The following is a 20,455-nucleotide window of genomic DNA, read 5'->3' on the forward strand; positions in this document are numbered from 1 at the left end:
TTTGGGGAATTGGGTATTTTTTTTTGTTTCTTTTCCATGTTAGCTCTCTTGACTTTCTACTTCATTGGAACTGTTAACAGCTATTTGCAGATTAGAGTAGACGTATTTATTTATTTTATTTTATTTTGTTCTTTTTATCTTGCTCTGTTGTTTCATTCAAGCCTGAGTGAGAGCTACAGACACACTTGTCGCTCCCTTATAAATACAGGGCTGGTATCAGTGATCAGCCACCATCGTCATCATCACCACAGCACATTTACTACTCCTAGCTATCTAGCACCAAGCCCTTCAAAACCTCCAACCTCCAACTCCTAAACTTCCGCCATTCTCTCATGGCAGAACGACGCAGGAGGCTCCAACTCTCCGTTCCGCCCGACGAGCGCCGCCCGCTGCTCAGCAGGCTGTCCACGGAGCACGAAAATGGCGAGCACGTCTTCAGCTGCCGCACGAACCCGCACAGCGACCTGCCCGTGTACACAAACATTCACCGCATCAGGCGCGACATTGTCAGTGTTGTTGAGGATTACTTGACGCTGGAGCAGCTGCGGGATGTTAAGATCAATGTTACCGTTATAAGGCCGCTGGTCGACAAGTTTTATGAGCTGGGGGATGTTTCCATTGGTACGCTGCCTTTCCATTTCTTGCTTTCTTCTGATCAAGATCAGGGTTTGGCGGTTTCGAGTGTTTGAGTATTAATTGGTTTCTTGATGGGAGGATTTGATGAAGAAAAAGAAGAAGAATGAAATAAAAGAGGAAATCGGAATGCTAACTCACCTGCAGTATACTGCTTGCTGGTCAACAGAGCCCAGTTTCTAGACGAAGAATCGCGGTCCACCAACCGCCAAAACGTCAACTGGACTCGCGCCACCCTGTGCGAGCTCATCGCCACACGCATCCTGCGCCGCTTCGGCGAGGACCACGACGACGACCATGAAGGCCTGCTGCTACTAGCGCACATCCTCGTCGCCGGCTTCGAGCCCTTCCAGCATGCGCCGGCGCACGTTCGCGAAGAGGCCGAGGACAAGGCCTGGTGGACGACGCACCGCACGCTGCCCGCGCTCGAGGTCGCCATCTTGACCGAGAGCAGACACTTTCTCAGCTCAACGACGGCCCAGAGGGTCGTGTCGGCCATCTATGAGGGCCGCGTCATCTACACGCCGTCGACGTCGTGGGACATTATTCCGGACCACTACAAGCTGAAGCCCATTTCCATCTACGAACCGCGCGAGTCGCCGCTGCTGAACCAGTATCGGCTGATTGTGCCGCGGACGCGCAATTATCTGGAGGCGATCCAGTTTACCATCTTGCTCGGGCTGTATGTGGCTGTCATGACTTTGCGGAGGAATGGTGAGATTCCGTATCTGGAGGCGGCGTTTGCGATATTTGCGTTTGGATGGTGTTTGGATCAGTTTGCGACGATTCTAGCACACGGATGGTGAGATCCCTCTTTACTTGCTTATTACTTTCTAGGGGTGTTTTGGGTGTTATTGAGAAGAGAGCTGACATATTGGATTACAGGAACGTGTACACGCAGAATCTATGGTCCTTCCTCGACGTCACCTTCATCTTCCTTTTCGTCATCTACAGTGGCCTTCGCCTCTGGGGAGTATGGACTGGATTGCTAGGGCCCTCGGAGCAGGCATTTGATGTCTTGGCGCTCGCGGCACCTGTGCTGGTACCTCGCCTAGCCTTTAACTGGCTGTCTGACAACTTGGTCTTCTTGTCGCTGAGATCCATGATGGCCGACTTTTTCCTGCTCACTGCGCTTTCGGCGTGGTGCTTTTTTGGGTTCTTGCTATCTCTACTATGGCTGGGAGAGGGAGCCCATCCGTTGCTGTAAGTTTGTTTCTTAGTTGTTTTGCCGATGTTATCATGTGCTAACCGATTGTTTGCTCGCCTAGTACGATTTCCAAATGGATGATATACATCTGGTTTGGACTCGACGGCACTGGAATTCACCGATCGGTAAGCTCTGCGATAAAGGGAGATGAGATGGGAGGAAGTCTTGCGCTGACATGTTCTGGCTCTATAGGTCGAATTCCACTGGCTACTGGGACCCGTTGTCATGATCACATTTGCTTTCCTTGGCAACACTCTCTTCCTTACTATCCTCGTCTCCATGCTGTCGAATACATTTAGCAACATTTCCACCAACGCTACAGCCGAGATACACTATCGAAAGGCTGTCCTCACGCTTGAAGGTGTCAAGGCGGATGCCGTTTTCGCTTACCAGCCCCCTTTCAATCTCCTAGCCGTCTTCCTTCTTTTGCCGCTCAAATTCGTCGTCAGCCCGCGATGGTTTCATAAAATCCACGTCGCCACTGTTCGCTTGGTCAACCTTCCACTGTTACTCTTCATCGCCGTCGCCGAACGCCGCCTACTGTGGCCGGACAAGAGTCCCGCAGCAGGAACTGTCAGCTCGCTGGCCCAGAAATGGTTCTGGCAAAGGTGGCAGCTCTCAGCATACCAGTATATCCGCGCCGTGTTTGATGTGCCGCCTCCGGAAGATGTATATGATGATATTGCCGTGGATGACGACCTGACGCACCACCTTATTCGGAGGCAATACACGCGGCAGGAGACTCATGACTCGGTGAGGAAGCCCTCGCGTCGAGATTCCATGTTTGAAATCCCGCCTAAGCTGCGGGGGTCGCTCACGGAAACGGGTGAAGATTATGCAGATATGGCTGGTAGGCTGGCTGCCATGGAGAAGTCCATGCAACGGATGGAGGATATGCTCTCGAGGCTTCTCCCGCAGGATGATAGCGAAATTGGGGAGAGTGACACACTGCCTATAGGTGATGGGACTACTCTGGATTCGTCTTTTAAAGGGCGCGAGACGAACTTTTGAAGATTGAGAGGTTGTGAGAGCGTCTTTTTTTAGAATAGCGGGCTGTGTATGGATTTTTCGACATTTGGCATGAGCATTTGGCGTTGGCTTGACATTTGTTGCATTGAATATGGGAGCGTTGGTAAGGACCATGTAGGTATGCATATACTCAAATTGAATCTTTCAAGTATGCATTGCTTCCAATTGTATGACTACTGTAATGGATGTTTGTCACTGTGACTGACTTGCAGCGTATCACTCACTGTATTTTGACGTTTGTCTGGGACTGGCTGGATTCACTGTCGGCTGCATACGGTCCGTCATTTGTCTTGAGATTTCAGTATCAAAGCTGCCACAGAATAATGTTTGTTCTTTTATAATCACTAATATTCTATTGCGTGGATCTATTGTGTTGCTATCTCGTCAAACCGATCATCACTCAAACGTTGAATCCAAACATCCAATCCCAACTCCCGAAACGCAAAATCTAATAAAAACCAGCTCGAGCGCGCATACATAAATCCTCGCACGACACATCTTCCCATCCATAAGAAGAAAAGAAAACCATCAAAAAGAAAGACCAGAAAGAAACACCATGTGCAACGTCACCTTCTTCCAACACAAATCATGCAAACACATCTGGGCCACCATCTCCCACCCCTGCGGCCCATACATGGATTTCCACACGTGCCCAACCTTCTGCGGCGCCGGCGGCATCAAAAAGGCGCCGGGATTCTACAAGACGAAGAGCAGGCCGTGTCCGCGGTGCGACTTGGGCGGGCTGTATGATCGGCGGTGCGTGCGGATGGTGGAGAGGATGGGGTGGGGGATGCATTGGGGGATGGATCCTGATGGGGGGGATTGGGCGGTTGAGGTGAGGATGGGGGAGACGAGGGGGTGTGTGATTTTGTGATTTTTGTGATTTTGGAAAGGTTTTGGTAGGGATGAAAAAGGGGAGTTTGTGGGGAGTGAAGCTGGAGTTGGGTGGTGAGAGTTGGGGTTATGGTGTTTTTGGGAGGGGCATTTTTGGGGGCTTGGGGAGTTGAGCTATGTCTTGCTTGAGAAGAGCAACTGGCCACATTTGATTTCAAAGAAGTACCACATCTTGTTGCCAATTTGATCTTTCAAATCATATATATAAATAATGAATTTGTTTAAAAAATATTAATGATCATATATATTCACTTCATCTCTCATGACATCACGTGGCCCCACCATCCGCTATTCTATCAGTCAACTTTCTTCAACCTACCTAAAAAAGTCTTCATGAAGCTCTCACCATCCCCAATCTCATATACCAAACAAACTCACCAATTCCTCTCCTCTCCTCAACCCAAAAACCATGCTTCCCACACCAGATACCTCTCACGTCCCCTATGAGCGTGTCTACGAACCCGCCGAAGACTCATTTCTCCTCCTCGACACCCTCTCCTCATCCTCCGAGACGCAGTTCCTCCATGACACATTCTCATCTTCTCCCGCTCTACCATTCGTCATCGAGCTCGGCACCGGATCCGGCGTCGTCCTCGCCTTCATCACCGCCCACGCAAAAACCCTCTTCGGCACCTCCCACATCCTCACTGCCGGCGTCGACATGAACGCCTTCGCCTGCCGCGCAACAATCACCACCGTAGCCAAAGCCCAAGCCGATTCCGTTGCAGAAACCAGCAGCAATGAAATCACTCATGGAATGTATCTGGGCTCCGTCATGGGCGACCTCGCCGCCCCCTTGAGGAACCACTCCGTCGACGTGCTCGTCTTCAACCCGCCATACGTGCCGACGTCAGAAATGCCCGAGCGGCCGCAGACCTTCACGGAGGACTTTTCGCCCAAGACGACGTTTGACGATGATTCGTATTTGCTGGCGTTGTCGTATGCCGGCGGGGCGGACGGCATGGAGACGACGGATAGGCTGATTGACGGGTTACCGGAGATTCTGTCGGCGAGGGGTTGTGCGTATGTGCTTCTTTGTGCGCAGAATAAGCCTGAGGTTGTGAAGGAGAGGATACGGGCTTGGGGGGACGGGTGGAGGGCGGAGACGGTTGGGTCGAGTGGGAAGACGGCTGGGTGGGAGAAGTTGCAGATTGTGCGGATATGGCGAGACTCTGCGCCGTGAGGGTTTACGGATGGATGATTTGAGATTAAGGGCTTATGAGTGAGACGTTTGGACAATGACGTCCAATGCCTAAACTGGACATTGCTGTTTAAGAACTGAGGACTCCCAGCAGGAGTGAGCTACACGACATCCCTTCTACCGCTCCGTCACTATATTCAGCTGGATGTCATCAGGTATCAAGGTCTACAGCCGGGAGAGCGCATTTCGTTTGATGCTGTGAAAGGGCTTGGACATTGTTCTTCCAAGGGAAACAGCCTCCTCACATCAGACGAATTCGCAATGTACATAGAAACGGACTGGCAATTTATATATTCGAATATCTTGTCATCTCGAAATAGATTTTTTTGGCCGAATATCAAAGCGCTGAACCCCACCTCTTCCATCGTCCCCCCGGAACAAGTGTCGTCTGTTTCTTTAGTTTTTTATGTGGGCAAAACGCATCCCAAACGCCGTTTCCATCGCAGCTTGCGACACCTCCACAGTCCCTCGAAGTCGAAAAATGGTTCCCTTTGTTCTGTATCATTTTACAAAGACCCTTCTCCCAGTGATATCGGCCCTCGGCCCGGACCAGCTTTGAAAATAAAAAAGATATAGTGTCTCGGTTTCTCTATCCTTTGTCGTATTATTATCGTCCCAATTGTTGCTTTAGCCACGTCCACGTCCGCGGCCACGACCGCGACCTCGGCCACCACGGCCACCACGGCCTCCGCGACCTCCTCTGTCAGCCTCCTTTCTGGCTTTGTTCTTGGGCTTGGGTGCGTCGTCGATTAGCAGGGTGTCGAGAGGCAGGGAGTCGGGGAGGATAAAGTATCGGATTGTTGAGCCTCGGATGTTCATGGTGTCGAGGGCGATGGAGTCCTGGCCGCGAGCCGTCATCTTGACCGTGCGGAGGGCGACGTTCATCTGGGGAGTGACTGAGGAGATGGTGCCGTGGACGATGGTGCCTGACGCGGGGTTGGTTAGTGAGACTGTCATGTCACGCTCATTTGATCGAAGCTGCGCGACGCTGGGAAGCACTGGGAGCTCGCATTGTGGGTTTGTAGCGTACCATTTTTCAATTCAATGGTCACCGTTTCGTTGGCGCACTTCATCAAAAACCTGCCATGGCGCAATTGTTAGTATCGTGAAGCTCAAAAGCTCAGAACAAGCATGGGGAAGGACAGAGACGCTGCTCGCTCGACGGGACAATTCAAGCGGAATTCTGCAGCTTGGGGGATCTCGCTCACCTGACGAGCTTCATGGCGACGGCAGAGGCCTTTGTGGCCTGTTGTGGGATGAGTTCAGGGATTCCGATGTGCCTCGTCACGCGCGTTGCCTCGTCTCACGGTTTATATTGCAAGGCTGGCGGATGCCTTCAATTGTCGGTCGGAAAAATAGTTGCCCATTCATTAGCTGGGCAGTCGTTACTAATGGGAGTTAGCTGGGTTTGGGGAGCCAAGGCGGGCACGTGACTCTGTAGCTGGCGAGAGGTACCATCGTACAGGTACCGGGTTTCCAGGTTCATTGATGGAAATCGACCTAACTCACGTGAAGGCGTTACCTTAACAATGTACTCCGTACTTTTTTCCCCGCCACATGAAATGACAACTGCCATGTACTCCGTACCTTCAACTTTAAAGCTTCTGCTTACTACGAGCGTCTCCACCCAATTGCTACTTGTGCTAGAAAACTGTTTATCGATAATAGATGATGCTTCGTTCAAGAGGAAACCCCGGCAACTCTCTTCGGACCGGAGTTACTATTCGATTCACCCGTTTGGTGCTTTGTCACAGGCAGCTTCAAGCTCCTTCACCTTGTCCAGCGAGCGTTCGTTTTTTGTCCACCTCGATGGGGAGAATGCAGACGCTGCCACCATCACCGTCTCGTCTATTCTGCCGCCGAATATTGAATATTCACGCCATCTTTGGCCCTCTGCAGAACCCACCAGCTGAAGCCCTGGCCAGCCAGCTGCCTACCTATTAGCTCGGCAAACCCCCACTATCTGTGCGACCAGCGTTTTTGGGGCCTCTTGTGCCGCGACTGGGCTTCCACGATAGTTGTCTTCCTGACACTTCACCTACTCGATTTTGCCTCTTGGGTCCTCACGGAGAGCTGAAGCAGCTATGATTTCAGGGCGAGGGGGAGCGGGGGCTCGAGGGCGCATCCGCCCACCTCGTCGGATTGTGCGTGTAAGTTGCAGGCTGGACCTAGACCCCCAATTCACGGCGCATCCCCTCCTCACTGCTCAGCGCATCTTGGGCGCATCCTGCTATGCGAGGCTGAGGCCTATCAACGCCGCTGCTCTCGATGAGTTGCCGCCTCGATCTACTTCTTCCGCTTCACCAGACATGCCACGATGGGTTCCAGCGAGAGCAAGCAGTTGCCTTCCCATGCGCAGGCGCAAACTCCAGAGCCCCTTCACTCCAAGACCAGGGCTTGCGGATCAGCAGCTAATCATTCTTCACAGCCCAATGGCCCTGGCGGCGAGGGAGCCGACTTCGACGCATGCTGGAACATGATCCAAGAAGCGTTGCGCGATATCCACAACAAGAGCTGCGGCCGTCTTTCCTTCGAAGAGTTATACCGAGCGGCTTATAAGATCGTGCTTAAGAAGAAGGGTGAGGTTCTGTACGACAAGGTCAAGGAGTTTGAGGAGCAATGGTTTGCCATGCACGTCATTCCAAAGATTGAAGTCTTGGTCACCAAGAGTCTTATCAACATTGGCATCGACAATTCGTCAGCGGCTTCTGTCAACGAGCGGCGACAAACGGGCGAAAAGTTCCTCAAGGGCCTCCGAGATACTTGGGAAGATCACAACATGTCCATGAATATGACGGCAGATATCCTCATGTACCTAGATCGGGGCTACACGCAACAGGAGCCACGTCGAGTCCCCATCTTTGCCACCACCATTGCCCTATTCCGAGACCATATATTACGCTCATGCCTTAACGCGAATTCCGACAGCCTGATTGTGGACATTCTGATTTCCGTCATGCTGGATCAGATTGACATGGAGAGGCGCGGAGATGTCATTGACCGAAATCTTATCCGTAGCTGCAGCCGGATGCTGAGCTGCCTGTACGAAACCGAGGACGAAACCGAGAGCAGCAAGCTCTATCTTACCATCTTTGAGCCTCGATTCCTCAGCAACAGCGAAACTTTCTACTCGAGAGAGTGCGACCGGCTGCTACGGGAGTCTGATGCCAGCACCTGGCTTCGGCACACTGAGACCAGGCTTTCGGAAGAAGAAGACCGCTGCGGCACCACTATAGAACGCGAAACCCTTCCCAAGGTGTCAGATGTGGTGGACAAGAAGCTCATTCTTGGTCACCTGGATGACTTTCTTGCCATGGAGGGTAGTGGTCTTAGGTGGATGATTGACAACGACAAAATAGACGACCTCAGCATCTTGTACAGACTCATCTCGAGGGTGGATGATAAGAAGACCGCTCTTCGTGAAATACTACAAAAGAGAGTTGTTGAACTGGGACTGGAGATTGAGAATGTGTTGAAAAACACTGATTTTTCAACAGGACAGGGTGAAGGGGAGGACGGCGGAGATGGCGACAAGGCCAAAACGCTCAATCCGGCCGCGCAACAGACGGCAGCAGCCATCAGATGGGTCGACGACGTGCTTCGGCTGAAAGATAAGTTTGACTACATGCTGGAAGCATGCTTTCAAGATGACCTAGTTCTCCAAACCGCTCTGACCAAGAGCTTTGCCGATTTCATCAACTTGTTTAATCGAAGCTCGGAATACGTCTCTCTCTTCATCGACGACAGCCTGAAGAGAGGCATCAGAGGCAAGACGGAAGCCGAGGTAGATGCCATCCTGGAGAAGGCAATCGTGCTCATTCGTTATCTGTTGGACAAGGATCTCTTCCAGACATACTACCAACGCCACCTGGCTCGTCGACTACTCCATGGTAAATCAGAAAGTCATGATGTGGAAAAGCAGATCATATCACGGATGAAGCAGGAAATGGGACAGCAGTTTACAAGCAAATTTGAAGGCATGTTTAGAGATCTCGTCACCTCGTCAGAGTTGACATCGACGTACCGCGACCATATCCGCAAGCTGGACCCCGAAGGACACACCATCGATCTCAATGTCAACGTCCTCACCACCAACTACTGGCCCCAAGAGGTCATGGGCCGCTCTGCTCAGCTTGGAGAGACCCCAAGGATGGGCTGCACCTACCCACCTGAAGTTAAACGACTGCAGGCTAGCTTTGAGCAGTTCTACCTGACAAATCGCAACGGTCGAAAGCTCACATGGATTGGTACAACCGGCAGCGCGGATATCAAGTGCGTATTTCCGGCTATCGAGGGGAAATCTGGCCCATTGGCGCGGGAACGTCGTTATGAAATGAACGTTCCCACCTATGGCATGGTTGTCCTCTTGTTGTTCAACGATCTCAAGGACGGAGAGAGCCTTAGCTTTGAAGAGATTCAGGCCAAGACAAACATGTCAACGTCAGATCTGACGCGGGCGCTCATGGCGATTGCCGTGGCGCCAAAGTCTCGAGTTTTAGCCAAAGACCCGCCGACAAAGAACATAAAGCCTACCGACAGGTTTTCTTTCAATGCTTCTTTCCAGAGCAAGACGATCAGAATCAAGGCACCCATCATCAACGCCGTCTCCAAAGTCGAAGATAAAGACGAGAGGAGGACGACGGAAGAGAAAAACAATCAAACCCGAGCTCACATTGTCGACGCCGCAATTGTGAGAATCATGAAGTAAGTTTGAAAACCAGTTGTTTCTAAGATTTTCCAGGGCATTTACTAATCAGCCATTATCAGGGCGCGCAGGGAACTCAACCACTCTCAGTTGGTGAGCGAGGTTCTGTCGCAGCTGGTAGGCCGCTTCAAGCCCGAAGTCTCTCTGATTAAGAGGCGAATCGAGGATCTCATTGTCAGAGAATACCTGGAGCGGCCAGACGAAGACGGCGCACCGTCGATGTATCGCTACGTGGCGTGATCGAGCATTGCAGTTTTCAGTACATCTGGATTTGGGTAAAGGTTGCTTTTGATGAGTTACGAGCATGGGGCTGTGTCTTGTTGTATTTATTCTTCCAAACGTGGCAAGGCGTCCAGAGAACGACGGATTATTCTTTTTACTTTTTTTTCTCAGCATTTGTAGTACCTGGAGAGGGAAAGCATGCATCTACAGAATAGCATAGGTTGCGGTTGGATGAAGCTGGGGGTTTAAGGGGGGAGACAGCTAGATGGATTGCTTTTATGGTCCATACATTTTGATGCAGGAGAAGCGTCAAGCTCAAGCATCAAGGAGAGTCTGGTGCATTAGTAGAGTATAAATGAAAAAAGGTACATTCGGTTTTTGTCTTGTTTTGACTCTGTGGAAGTCAATTTGCTCATAAAATGTAGATGTCATCACACGGTGAAGCTAAAATTGAGTGGTGACATATAACGAGGAAATAACGAAATGGAAGACTGCGAGGTCGGACACGATGCCAGTTAGGCTATGAGTTTTACCGATCGCTAATAGCACTGGAGATGCCCTGTAGGATACCGGATTTCTAAGGGGATCTCGTGCTGTAAGTCGGAGCAGCTCGTGTGCCGAGGCTAATCCGAGCATTAACGTCTCACCCGCATTGAGCCTTCATATCACCAACTTGAACTTGATTTGCTGGCTTAAAGCAGAGAGCTGTAGCTATTCAACACACAGCTCAGGCACTGTACTGGGATCAACGTTTGAACCTTTTGGATATTCATACAAAAGAGAAAAAACGTTGTTTATCACAATGTTTGGACTAAGGAGATCAATGGCCACTGCGGCCTCACAAGCCTCTCTATCTCTGAAGCAGGCGGGCAAAGTCGTCTGCATTGGCCGCAACTATGCGTAAGAATATTTGTCTTTTATTCTTCTACTTTAATACTCATGACAGAGAGAGAAGAATATGTTTGCTAACGTTGTGTGCTTGATTTTCACAGGGATCACATTGCAGAACTGGCAAACGCAAAGCCTAAGAAGCCCTTTTTCTTCCTCAAGCCGCCTTCGTCCATTGTCTTGCCCGGCGAGGGCCCGTGTCTGCAGCCCAAGGGCGTGGACATGCACTTTGAGGTTGAGTTGGCGCTCATCATTGGGTCGGTGGTGAAGAATCTGCATCCGGAGGATGAGAAGGGAGCGCTGGATGCCATCAAGGGTGAGTTTGAGCTTGCTTCCTTTTTTCTACAGCGGCGTGCTATATCATAAATGGGGAAACATGATATATATACAGATGCTAACAAAGTCGATATAAGCATACGCCATTGCCATCGACATGACAGCCCGCAACGTCCAAAACGAGGCCAAGAAGAAGGGCCTCCCCTGGGACATTGCCAAGGGCTTCGACACCTTCCTGCCCATGAGCAACGTGATCCCCAAGTCCGCCATTTCCGACCCGCACGACGCCGAGCTGTTCCTCGAGGTCAACGGCCAGCCGCGGCAGCGCGGGTCCACGGGCCTGATGATTTATCGCATCCCGCGCATCGTGAGCGACATCTCGCGCGTCATGACGTTGTTGCCGGGGGATGTTGTGCTGACGGGCACGCCGGCGGGCGTTGGGCCTGTTGTTCCGGGGGATGTGATGAGGGCTGGTGTGAGGGTTGATGGGAGGGAGGTTGAGGAGGGGAGGATTGAGGTGCCTGTGGAGCTGTCGGGGAGTGCGTATGAGTTTTCGGAGACGTGAGAGGGTTTGTGTATTGTGTATATAGATGTTGGATGGGAGCGTGAGTTGTGTGGATGGATGGATAGACATATATATGAGAGGGAAAAGATGAGACAAAACAGGGGTTCTTATTTTCATTCATCATGTTGTGCCTGTCCCCTAGGAGAATCTACTTATACAGCACATTGTCTTCATACATCTTCATCCTCCATCCTCACTGCAAATTTGGATCTTGAATCGACCCCGGCTTCGGCGCCCAGTCCGCCACCGTCCCGCACCTCCTACAAGTCCTCTTCTCCTCATCCCCCCTAAAGTCCTCCACAGCCTGCTTAATCTGCGTCCCCAAATCCGTGCAATGAAACGCAGCCTCATGCACAACCACAGCCTCACCACCAGGCTCGCCGCAGCACTTTGCGCAGTACCAGCGCATGCGATCAATAGAGTCTGCGGGGCGGCGCTGCTCGAGGACGACGCCGACGGTGTTTGCGAAGCGCACGGGGTTGTGCGGCGTGTTGGCGGGGAGGAGGAACATGTCGCCCTCGCGGATGATGATGTCGCGGAAGGTTGTGCCGTCGACGACTTTGAGGGTCATGGCGCCGCGGTATTGGTAGAACCATTCGGGGGTTTGGTTGATGTGGTAGTCGGTGCGGGCGTTGGGGCCGCCGACGATCTAGTGAGAGGGTCAGTGAGATGAGAGATGAAAAGTGAGAGCTTGATATGAAGCTATATATTCAAAAAGGAGTATGGGAATAGGACATACCATGACGGTGAAATCATCGTTGTAGACGCAGTAGTTGTTGATGGGAGGTTGAAGCAAGTGAGAGTTTTCCTCGAGCCTGGTGACCAAGACGAAAGAACCAGTATGTTAGCACACACTCACTTTGATTCCTTATACAAGATGAGACAAACTGGAGATGCTTCGACTTACCACTTGGGCAGGTTGACCGGCGGTCCAAGCATTTGTAATGTCGAGTGGTATGACTCTTACAACACGAAAGTTGGGGTAAGTGGCTTAGTATCGACCAAACTGAAGTTGAAAGAAGCAACAGAACACTAGACAAACAGAGTTAACAACAGGACAAGTCTTGATGTAAGGGAGAAGAAAAGAGAGAAGAGAGAAAAACAACTCACCAGAAAGATTATTTTATAGCCGCACAGAAACACAAGTTGTCAGATCACAAGGCAAGAGGCGAAATCCGAAAGTCGTCCAAAAAAATGCTTGTTTATCAATCAAAGCCTCCAAATTCCTCACAAGGGACTAGCTAAAGCATTCTACTTCTATCCCGGCTCTCCGAGCTGTATATACTATACAGTGTGAAGAGCATCCATATCCCGCATAAATATCAGCTCTCGCACCGTGTGGGCGTCAGCTCGACATCATCCCACTTGGCCAAAAAAACCACAATAAGTTGTTGATATTTGCCCAGATTGAGATAAAAGCAATACAAATTCCACACCTATTCTACAGTCCAGAGCTCCTGGTCAACTCCCGCCCACTTGAGGACATTCTCCTGAGACGCCTTGAACCTGCGCCTAAAAGCCCTCGTTCCTGGCACGGGCCCGTTGTAGTTGCCCTTTTCCTGCTGTAAAAAGGTGTGGACGATGCCCGTGGTTCGCCCTTGGGGCCCGTAAAGGTTGAGCAGTATCCCGTGCAGTATGTGGAGGTGACCGATGAAAATGTCTTGAAACTCCTTGTGCTTCGGCAAAGAAGGGTCCCGCAGCGACGGATGACTTGGGAACATGGTGAGAGTCGACAGACTGAGCACAAAGTCGATGAGATCCTCAGACCAGGGGAGACCCTTTCGCCACTTGGTAAAGGCCAAGGCCTTGATCCGGATCTTGATGCTGTTGATGAGGTCGCCTTGCCTCTCGCATAGCGCTGCCAGGGCTTTGAGCACCGTCGGCAGCGGCTCGAGGTTGTTGGGCCAGGGACCCCCAGCATAGCCAGTCTTTAGGATATGGTTTACTTTGCCCAGCTGCAACTCGACGTTGAATGTGGTGGGAGTTACAAAAGCTTGTTTCTTGGAAATGTCTATGACATCGAACAAGGCTGCCTGTGTGCTCAAGATGAGCGGAAGCACGTCGGACTCGTTCTTGGCCTCTTTATAGTGACGATCGGACTCTTCTCTACATCTGTCGCCTAAATTAAATCATCTATTATTAGCATCTCAGGTTTTCCAGTTGGCTTCTTTTTGTTTTAAACGAAGCAGAGGGGAGTTGGACATACACTGGCATCTGAACTGATATCTCGCCGCAATTCGCGGATTGCGAAAGGTGAAATCATATGCAATGTCTCGGTAGCAATGAAGGAGCTCTTCGCCGGCCTTGAGCTTTCTCAAAGCCCGAACCTGCACCTGAGTGCTTTTGAACACAATGACAACATTGGGGTCGCAACAGTGGTTGATCAGAGCTCCGCCAAAGTCAAGGGCGTTGCCAAGCGGTGCGTTTCGATAGGTTTGATCGACCGGCAACGAGTTGCAACGAATCTAGAAAAAGGGGTAATAAGTTAGCCACCATCTTATGCATACATGTACATGCTGCTAATCCGACTACCTCTTCTACACCGTTGGGGAACACTCACAATACCATACAGCATCAATATCTCACCAATGCTAAGCTCGCTCTTGGTCCGTTCCTTGGCTTCGCGGGCAATGCTAATGATCCTCGGCCAGCTTTTCTTGGTGCGCCTCTCAAAGTTGGCCACTTCGTGCTCGAGCCTGGCCAGGGCTTTTACCTGCTGTACCAACAAGACTTTCTTTCGCATCAGAATCAAGAGACGGTATAACGTTCTCGTCTCGACGTCGGTTGACGCGCCTGCAAGCAAGCCGCATTCGTATAAATGGCCCGTGTCCCAGGCTCGCTGCCAACAAGACTACACACAGACATGTTAGTGAGGATGATGACGACAAAAGAATAAGCTTTGATAAATGGCATTGTATTTACCTTTGAGCAGTACTGGTACATGCGGCAGCCATTGCAGATATGAAGAGGGGGTAGAACCTCTCCAGGCTGAAGAAAGCGGTCCTCCACAGGATGAAAGACTCTTCGTCTCTGTTGGAAGCAGAAATCGCACGCTTCCATGCCCTGGCCAACCTCTGCACACAGAACAAGCGGCACAGACGTAAAGATGAGCTCGCCCTCTGCAACATCCCGCTTGATGAATAGGCCCGAGCCAGCACCCGGAATGGCGGATTCTTGGATGCTGAGCGAACCCTCGGGGGCCTGGATAGTGCTCATGATGTAGCTGCAGAGCGCCGTGTCCTTGTGTATGGGCCAACGCTTCTGGCTGTCGAGACTCGCATTGATCTGGTCCGGGTCCATGGTGTTGATGCTGGCCGAAAAGGCCTGCTCGATGGCATTCATTGTGCTGGTAGTCTCTCTGTCTTCCTTTGATTGATGGTAGCAAGCTTGAATGACTGTCTTTTGGAGACGAATTTGAATGACTGTCTTTTGGAGACGAATTTGAATGACTGTCTTTTGGAGACGAATTGACAGGGGAATGGGAATCAATTTGTATGAAAAACGCCTGGAATCCTATGGAAGAAAGGAACAAGGCAGGACAGAAAAAGAAACGTTATGCAAGGGGCTGGCTCGCAGTTACACCGAGGCTGGGCTCAGATGCTTCTGTCGTCACACAGCTTCGGCCTGGACTGATGTATACGAAGCAATGCAGCATGCAGGCGGCTTGAATGGGAGGATTGGGAGAGACAGAGAGTGGTGGAAAAGAACACGAAGATAAGGTATCGAGATGAGCTTGTATTGGATGGAAGTTTTGGTGGTGATTGCCATGGATAGATTGTTTGCTATTGAATCCCTCTTGGCCATTCACTGTTTCAGCGCGGCCAGCCTGCACTGCACGCGTGTTGTCGAGATGCGATTGGCTGCCATTATTGGATGCAATGCAGTTGCTACTGCTGCAGCTGTTGCTTTTATTGAAAATGTACTTCTTTCGATTCCATCTTCTTCTTCCATTCAATTCCCTATATCCATCTATAACAGTATAACAGCCCAGGCAAGCCAGGATCCATTGAAGTCGTTGGATCGTCATCTCCATACTGCTAGCCAGCCCCAAAAGCAGTGGAGTCCCCTATAAAACTCCACTGTAGCATGGCAAGCTCCCTGTAGCGCCAGCCAGCGCGTCGAATCTCCGAGACAGGCACAGGCACAAGTGCCGCAACCAAGTACATAACCTGCTCACATGTACCTCTCCGTACCCCACCTTAGTCCCCGTTGAGATTCATCCGCCTGTTACAGCCCGTAATGGCCCATTGCACTACTGCGGATACAACTGAGTACCGGCACATCCCCCGCGGTACGCCCTTTGTTGATGGCGTGAGCTGCCCTGTGTGATGAATGGATGTTTCAGCTCCACCAAAAGCCACCGCTCTGGCCGTTGCCCCGATAACAGCATCAGCTTTCAACCACCAACGTCCAGCACTTTTCCCCCTTCTCATCTTCTTTCTCTTCTCTCTATACTTTTCTCTATCATTGTCTTCTACTTATACATCCTCCTCTCAGCTTCATCACCATCACCATCTCGTCGTCAAATAACAGCTATCCCTTACAATGGATCACAGCCATCACATGCATTCCATGGAGGGCCACGAAGGCCACGGCGGTCACGGTGGCATGGACGACATGTGCAGCATGAGCGTGAGTATCGACAAGCCCTCTCTCTTGTTACAGTCCAGCTCATCAGACTCACCTTGACTCCAGATGCTCTTCACCTGGGACACGACCAATCTCTGCATCGTCTTCCGCCAGTGGCACATCCGCTCCAACACCTCCCTCGTCCTCTCCCTCATCGCCGTGGTTCTCATCGGCATTGGCTACGAATTTCTGCGCTCAGTCTCTCGCCGCTATGAGGCGTCTTTGGCGGCGCGGCTGGAAACTGTACCTAGTGAGTAAATCCATGTCTCTGTCTATTTGTTTCGATCCCGCCTCCTATCCCTTACAGGGACAAAAGCTGCATACAGAGCTGTGGCATCTGCGCACTCTTATACAAGCTTGATGCAGTGCCAAACATATCACATCCCCATCACAATGGTCCATCCCCTTTCAGAAACGAACATGCGCATGCTAAGATGCCGTTGAGACGCCACTGCGCATGCTTATCGCGATGATGATGATGAAAACGTTACTGAGACACCCGCCTTCCTCCGCTCAGGACAGAACCGCGAAAACGTCAGCAAGCGAGGCCACGTCATCAAAGCTATACTCTATGCCATTCAGAACTTTTACGCCTTTATGCTCATGTAAGTTCATTGATCCTCCTCCTCGCAGACGTCTTCAACTCTGACTCTTCTTCCAACTATTTAAGGCTCGTCTTCATGACATACAATGGCTGGGTCATGGTGGCTGTCTCGCTGGGTGCCTTCCTCGGCTACCTCTTGTTCGGCCACTCTACATCGGCCACAAAGGACAACGCCTGTCATTAGACCGTGAAACGTGATACATACCGGCCAGCCTCGATTTAAAGCAGCTTGAATTTTGCATTGGAAAGCGACAATGGCGTGTTTTGCATGCAGCAATGGCAGCCTTTTGGCTGAGCAGAAACAGTTATACTGAGCAGTACTGTGAACCGTTCAAGGTCAATTAAGCATTCAGCGTCTAAACCTACTCCATATACAGGGGTAAACAACATTAAAGCCGACTCTAGGTTCATACAGAGACCGTGCCTTGTCCCGTGCCGCGTGCATTTCATTACATCTTAGCTGGCTTGTCTTCTTCTCTCTTCGCAGGAGCGCCGTGATCATCCAGCGCGCCCTCTTCCTGGGCAATCTTGATGACTTCGTAATCGCCAAAGTCAAGATTGTGCAACATTTCGGGGTCCTCGTTATACGCAATCCTTGCTGCGTCGACAAGCACTCTGCCAGTCAGGCCCCAGACCTTGAACCGTCCTTGATGGTCCTGGCTAACCTCCAGCTGGTCCGCCAGCTCTATCTGCGCCGCGCTTCCCCTTCTAGGCCTTGAGACTTTCTGGTTGTTAACTGGCACGTAAAAGTTGTGTACTCTCCACTGCACCCCCTTGTAGTTTGTCCATGCGCCTTCATACCAGTTTCCCGGCGGCAGCGTCTCGCCGTGTCGAGGTGGTAAATCCTTTTCCTTGAGGAAGTTGTAAAACGGCGCGCTGAACACAGCGGCGACCTCGCGAGCATCCAGCCGGGGGATCATGGAGTCTTCAACGAGAGCTGGTGGCGAGTCGGGAGAAGTGCGGTCGGCGTGGAGGAACGCAACGCAAGGAGTCACCACGAGGTGCGTCCGGGCCAAGGACGGCGGGAGATTGCAGAGCTGCTCGATGCGAAATGGTTTGGGAATCCGTGAGTCGTCCATGGGAAGGCCGATCTCTTCATATGCCTCTCGCCGCGCAATCTGGTCTGTTTCCTCAAGTCAGCCGCTGCCCACTCTTGTCTCTACGCATGAGTATCGCATGAGCATATATCATACATGGTGTTTCTTCTTTGCTATCTGCTTTCCCTCCCGGCAACGCGGCGTGGCCCGAGAAGCTCCTCAGACTGGCCGCGCGCATGGTGATGACAACCCTCAGGTCGCCCCATCTGTCCGCAAACAAGAGGACCAAGATGGCCGCTCTCTTGCGCGCAGGGAGCGCATCCCATAATGGGAACGGAGGAGGCTTGTACGCTCTAAATCGGTTGAGGGCGGCCTATTGAATTCGAATTGAGCATGTCAGCAAGGATTCACACGATGGATGCGGACCGGATAGGACAGGCGCAAAGACGAAGGCAATATAACCAAAGCACAAACCGACCAGAGAAAAGGGATTCAGTGACGCCATTGTCGATGCATCATAGTATAGCGACGCGCCGCTGTAATCATGCGCAACAGCAACGCCCAGCGCCTCGGCGATCTGGCTCTTGACCTGCGCAACCTCGGCCTCGGACAGAGCAGCGTCAGCGTCGGAGGCGTCGACTTCCGGCTCTGCGGCGGATCCGGCGATGCTGCTTTCTGAGTTGCGCTGCTGTTGTTCCTGAGCGGTCATTTTCCAGCGTCAGCAGCAACGCAATTCCTGAGTCGCAGTGCCAGCTTTTCTTTCTTTGTCGTGGTTTACAAAGAAAAGCCGACGGGGGTTATCGCTTTGCGTCGGAGGTAATGAATGGATGATGAGGGAATCAAAGCAAAGGGCGGCCTATCGCATTCGCCATCTGGAACGCTTTGAGCGGGGGATCCGATGACACAAGCCGAGGAACGGGCCGACGGCCGGACGGGGCCAAGTTTTGACAAGCCGGTGATTAGTTGCGTCTTACTCCGATCCGATTTTGATTTACGGACGGACTTGAGATTCAATGAGATGGGAGAAATTAAAGTGTATTTTGTGCCTTATTATGATTAATATGCCTTATGCGGGATGAAACGACAAACACCGACGGCACCGACATTAAGCTACAGTTTATGGACTTGAGAACCGAATCAACAATTACCAACCACCGTCTCACACAATCCGACTCGATCTCCCTTACAAGAAAGCAGCAACACCGGCAGCCAGCAAGCTAAACAGCTCGAGCGGCCTCACACCAGAGCCGCCAGAAATGACGGGGGTTAGCGTACTAGTAGGGTGAACAGGAGGCGCAGTTCCGTTGTGAGGAGGCTTGTGATCGTGATCCTCGTCGCACTTCTTGATGCTCTGCTCTCCCTCAGTGGTAAACGGGTTGAAGCCGAGGCACCCTGCGTACTCGGACGCACACTCTGCCTGGTTGGCATCGGGCTTGCCTTGGCACTTGCCGCGCTCTTCGCCACACTCCTTGATTTTACGGCAGTCTGGCTTAGGAGTGGGAGTGGGAGTAGGAGTAGGAGTGGTGATGGGCTTGCTGCACTTCTTCTCAATCTTCTCCTCCTCCTGGTCGTGCTGCCCGTCAAACGGATTGTAGCCCAAACAACCGGCATACTGAGAAGCACAGTACGACATGTTTGCTCCAGGAGCACTACGGCACATGTTGTACTCGTCGTAGCACTTGCACTCATCCTCCGGCGTCTTTGTCTGCGTGGGAGCAGCCGTAGTCGCCGTCGCCGTCTTGGAGCACGCCGTGGGATTGACAAAGGTGCCTTCATACGGGTTGTAGCCCAGGCAGGCGGCGTACTCGGAGGCGCATTCGGCCCTGTTGGCGTCGGGCTTGACGAGGCATGCGTCGTGGGCGGTGGTGCACTTGACGGCGCATTCCTCGGGGGTGCCGTCGCTGCCGGTGTAGTCGGCGAGGGCCGAGGCGATGAAGGCGGTGATGATGATGGCGGAGCGCATTTTGGATGAGAGTTGTGGTTTTGTTTTCTCCGGTGGCGATGTATTCAAGTATGGAGGATATTCAGAGCGAGCGGATGATTGGGTTCAACGAGTGAAGGACGCTGAAGAGCATGATTTCCCAAGAAGAAAGCACCGAAGAACAATCACAATTCTTATATACCGCTGAAGGCTTAAGGGAGAATGAGATGAGCCCATTGAAAGAAAAACAGAGAGCTGGTTGGTAGGGCCAGCATTCCAGCTGATGAGGCGAGTATGATCGGCCTTTCTTCTGAGACAAAACACACGAAACTTGGTTACCCCGTTACCCGGGAGAATGGGAATGGAGGGATACGGAGTACTCTTGCAAACTTGTCGGTCGATCGGCCGATGATGAGAAGAAAAGAAGTCGCATGTTGTGTTCATGATTGGGATTCTCAAGGTCAAGACTTGTGATATGATGATCAACAAGCTTACAGTCTATCATACTACAAATCTATCAATTTCAACTACCAACATTGCAAAACTAGAAGAGAAGCCATTCGGTAACAGTAGCAACAAGGAAAATAGTCCATCGGGCGATCGACCGCAAAACATACCAACCCCTTCCCTTTCCCACATTCCTC

General features: G+C 51.5%; 11 protein-coding genes across 11 annotated transcripts; 6 read left to right on the top strand and 5 right to left on the bottom strand.

Moving 5' to 3' along the window:
- Positions 1 to 27: 27 nt before the first annotated feature.
- V8C40DRAFT_186726 (uncharacterized protein) lies at positions 28 to 3,020 on the top strand. The gene is made up of 5 exons (XM_083211804.1): positions 28 to 621; positions 781 to 1,435; positions 1,519 to 1,836; positions 1,902 to 1,965; positions 2,033 to 3,020. The coding sequence occupies exons 1-5, from the start codon at positions 333 to 335 to the stop codon at positions 2,849 to 2,851; spliced, it is 2,145 nt and encodes a 714-aa protein (XP_083074725.1). The 5' UTR covers positions 28 to 332; the 3' UTR covers positions 2,852 to 3,020.
- A 350-nt stretch (positions 3,021 to 3,370) lies between these two features.
- On the top strand, positions 3,371 to 3,815 carry V8C40DRAFT_240537 (uncharacterized protein). The gene has a single exon (XM_083214821.1). It carries the CDS (start codon positions 3,426 to 3,428, stop codon positions 3,741 to 3,743), a length of 318 nt encoding a protein of 105 aa, XP_083074726.1. The 5' UTR covers positions 3,371 to 3,425; the 3' UTR covers positions 3,744 to 3,815.
- A 194-nt stretch (positions 3,816 to 4,009) lies between these two features.
- On the top strand, positions 4,010 to 5,086 carry V8C40DRAFT_186747 (S-adenosylmethionine-dependent methyltransferase). Its single transcript, XM_083211805.1, has one exon. The coding sequence runs from the start codon at positions 4,173 to 4,175 to the stop codon at positions 4,944 to 4,946; it is 774 nt and encodes a 257-aa protein (XP_083074727.1). The 5' UTR covers positions 4,010 to 4,172; the 3' UTR covers positions 4,947 to 5,086.
- A 135-nt stretch (positions 5,087 to 5,221) lies between these two features.
- Positions 5,222 to 6,352, bottom strand: V8C40DRAFT_240541 (mRNA splicing protein SMD1). The gene is made up of 3 exons (XM_083214822.1): positions 6,173 to 6,352; positions 5,995 to 6,044; positions 5,222 to 5,890 (listed from the first exon to the last, which is right to left on the bottom strand). The coding sequence occupies exons 1-3, from the start codon at positions 6,184 to 6,186 to the stop codon at positions 5,592 to 5,594; spliced, it is 363 nt and encodes a 120-aa protein (XP_083074728.1). The 5' UTR covers positions 6,187 to 6,352; the 3' UTR covers positions 5,222 to 5,591.
- Positions 6,353 to 7,281: 929 nt separating this feature from the next.
- Positions 7,282 to 9,909, top strand: V8C40DRAFT_264249 (Cullin; the record flags this gene model as incomplete). Its single annotated transcript, XM_083219522.1, has 2 exons — positions 7,282 to 9,668; positions 9,732 to 9,909. The coding sequence occupies 2 exons, from the start codon at positions 7,282 to 7,284 to the stop codon at positions 9,907 to 9,909; spliced, it is 2,565 nt and encodes an 854-aa protein (XP_083074729.1).
- Positions 9,910 to 10,516: 607 nt separating this feature from the next.
- V8C40DRAFT_240544 (fumarylacetoacetate hydrolase family protein) lies at positions 10,517 to 11,817 on the top strand. The gene is made up of 3 exons (XM_083214823.1): positions 10,517 to 10,791; positions 10,884 to 11,095; positions 11,193 to 11,817. Exons 1-3 carry the CDS (start codon positions 10,694 to 10,696, stop codon positions 11,618 to 11,620), a joined length of 738 nt encoding a protein of 245 aa, XP_083074730.1. The 5' UTR covers positions 10,517 to 10,693; the 3' UTR covers positions 11,621 to 11,817.
- On the bottom strand, positions 11,720 to 12,684 carry V8C40DRAFT_240546 (3-hydroxyanthranilate 3,4-dioxygenase). Its single transcript, XM_083214824.1, has 3 exons — positions 12,528 to 12,684; positions 12,360 to 12,435; positions 11,720 to 12,269 (listed from the first exon to the last, which is right to left on the bottom strand). The coding sequence occupies exons 1-3, from the start codon at positions 12,557 to 12,559 to the stop codon at positions 11,814 to 11,816; spliced, it is 564 nt and encodes a 187-aa protein (XP_083074731.1). The 5' UTR covers positions 12,560 to 12,684; the 3' UTR covers positions 11,720 to 11,813.
- A 274-nt stretch (positions 12,685 to 12,958) lies between these two features.
- V8C40DRAFT_286326 (SET domain-containing protein) lies at positions 12,959 to 14,962 on the bottom strand (the record flags this gene model as incomplete). The annotated part of the gene is made up of 4 exons (XM_083222520.1): positions 12,959 to 13,739; positions 13,827 to 14,085; positions 14,181 to 14,471; positions 14,543 to 14,962. The coding sequence occupies 4 exons, from the start codon at positions 14,960 to 14,962 to the stop codon at positions 13,057 to 13,059; spliced, it is 1,653 nt and encodes a 550-aa protein (XP_083074732.1). The 3' UTR covers positions 12,959 to 13,056.
- Positions 14,963 to 16,021: 1,059 nt separating this feature from the next.
- Positions 16,022 to 17,258, top strand: V8C40DRAFT_240553 (low-affinity Cu transporter). The gene is made up of 4 exons (XM_083214825.1): positions 16,022 to 16,252; positions 16,316 to 16,499; positions 16,695 to 16,854; positions 16,920 to 17,258. The coding sequence occupies exons 1-4, from the start codon at positions 16,166 to 16,168 to the stop codon at positions 17,035 to 17,037; spliced, it is 549 nt and encodes a 182-aa protein (XP_083074733.1). The 5' UTR covers positions 16,022 to 16,165; the 3' UTR covers positions 17,038 to 17,258.
- V8C40DRAFT_240558 (8-oxo-dGTP diphosphatase) lies at positions 17,165 to 18,900 on the bottom strand. Its single transcript, XM_083214826.1, has 3 exons — positions 18,369 to 18,900; positions 18,047 to 18,263; positions 17,165 to 17,976 (listed from the first exon to the last, which is right to left on the bottom strand). Exons 1-3 carry the CDS (start codon positions 18,597 to 18,599, stop codon positions 17,303 to 17,305), a joined length of 1,122 nt encoding a protein of 373 aa, XP_083074734.1. The 5' UTR covers positions 18,600 to 18,900; the 3' UTR covers positions 17,165 to 17,302.
- Positions 18,723 to 20,356, bottom strand: V8C40DRAFT_240559 (uncharacterized protein). The gene has a single exon (XM_083214827.1). It carries the CDS (start codon positions 19,851 to 19,853, stop codon positions 19,074 to 19,076), a length of 780 nt encoding a protein of 259 aa, XP_083074735.1. The 5' UTR covers positions 19,854 to 20,356; the 3' UTR covers positions 18,723 to 19,073.
- Between the last annotated feature and the right edge of the window lie 99 nt (positions 20,357 to 20,455).

Source organism: Trichoderma camerunense (genome assembly GCF_050948025.1).
Source record: "Trichoderma camerunense strain CBS 138272 chromosome Unknown V8C40scaffold_6, whole genome shotgun sequence".
Taxonomy (NCBI): Eukaryota; Fungi; Ascomycota; class Sordariomycetes; order Hypocreales; family Hypocreaceae; genus Trichoderma; species Trichoderma camerunense.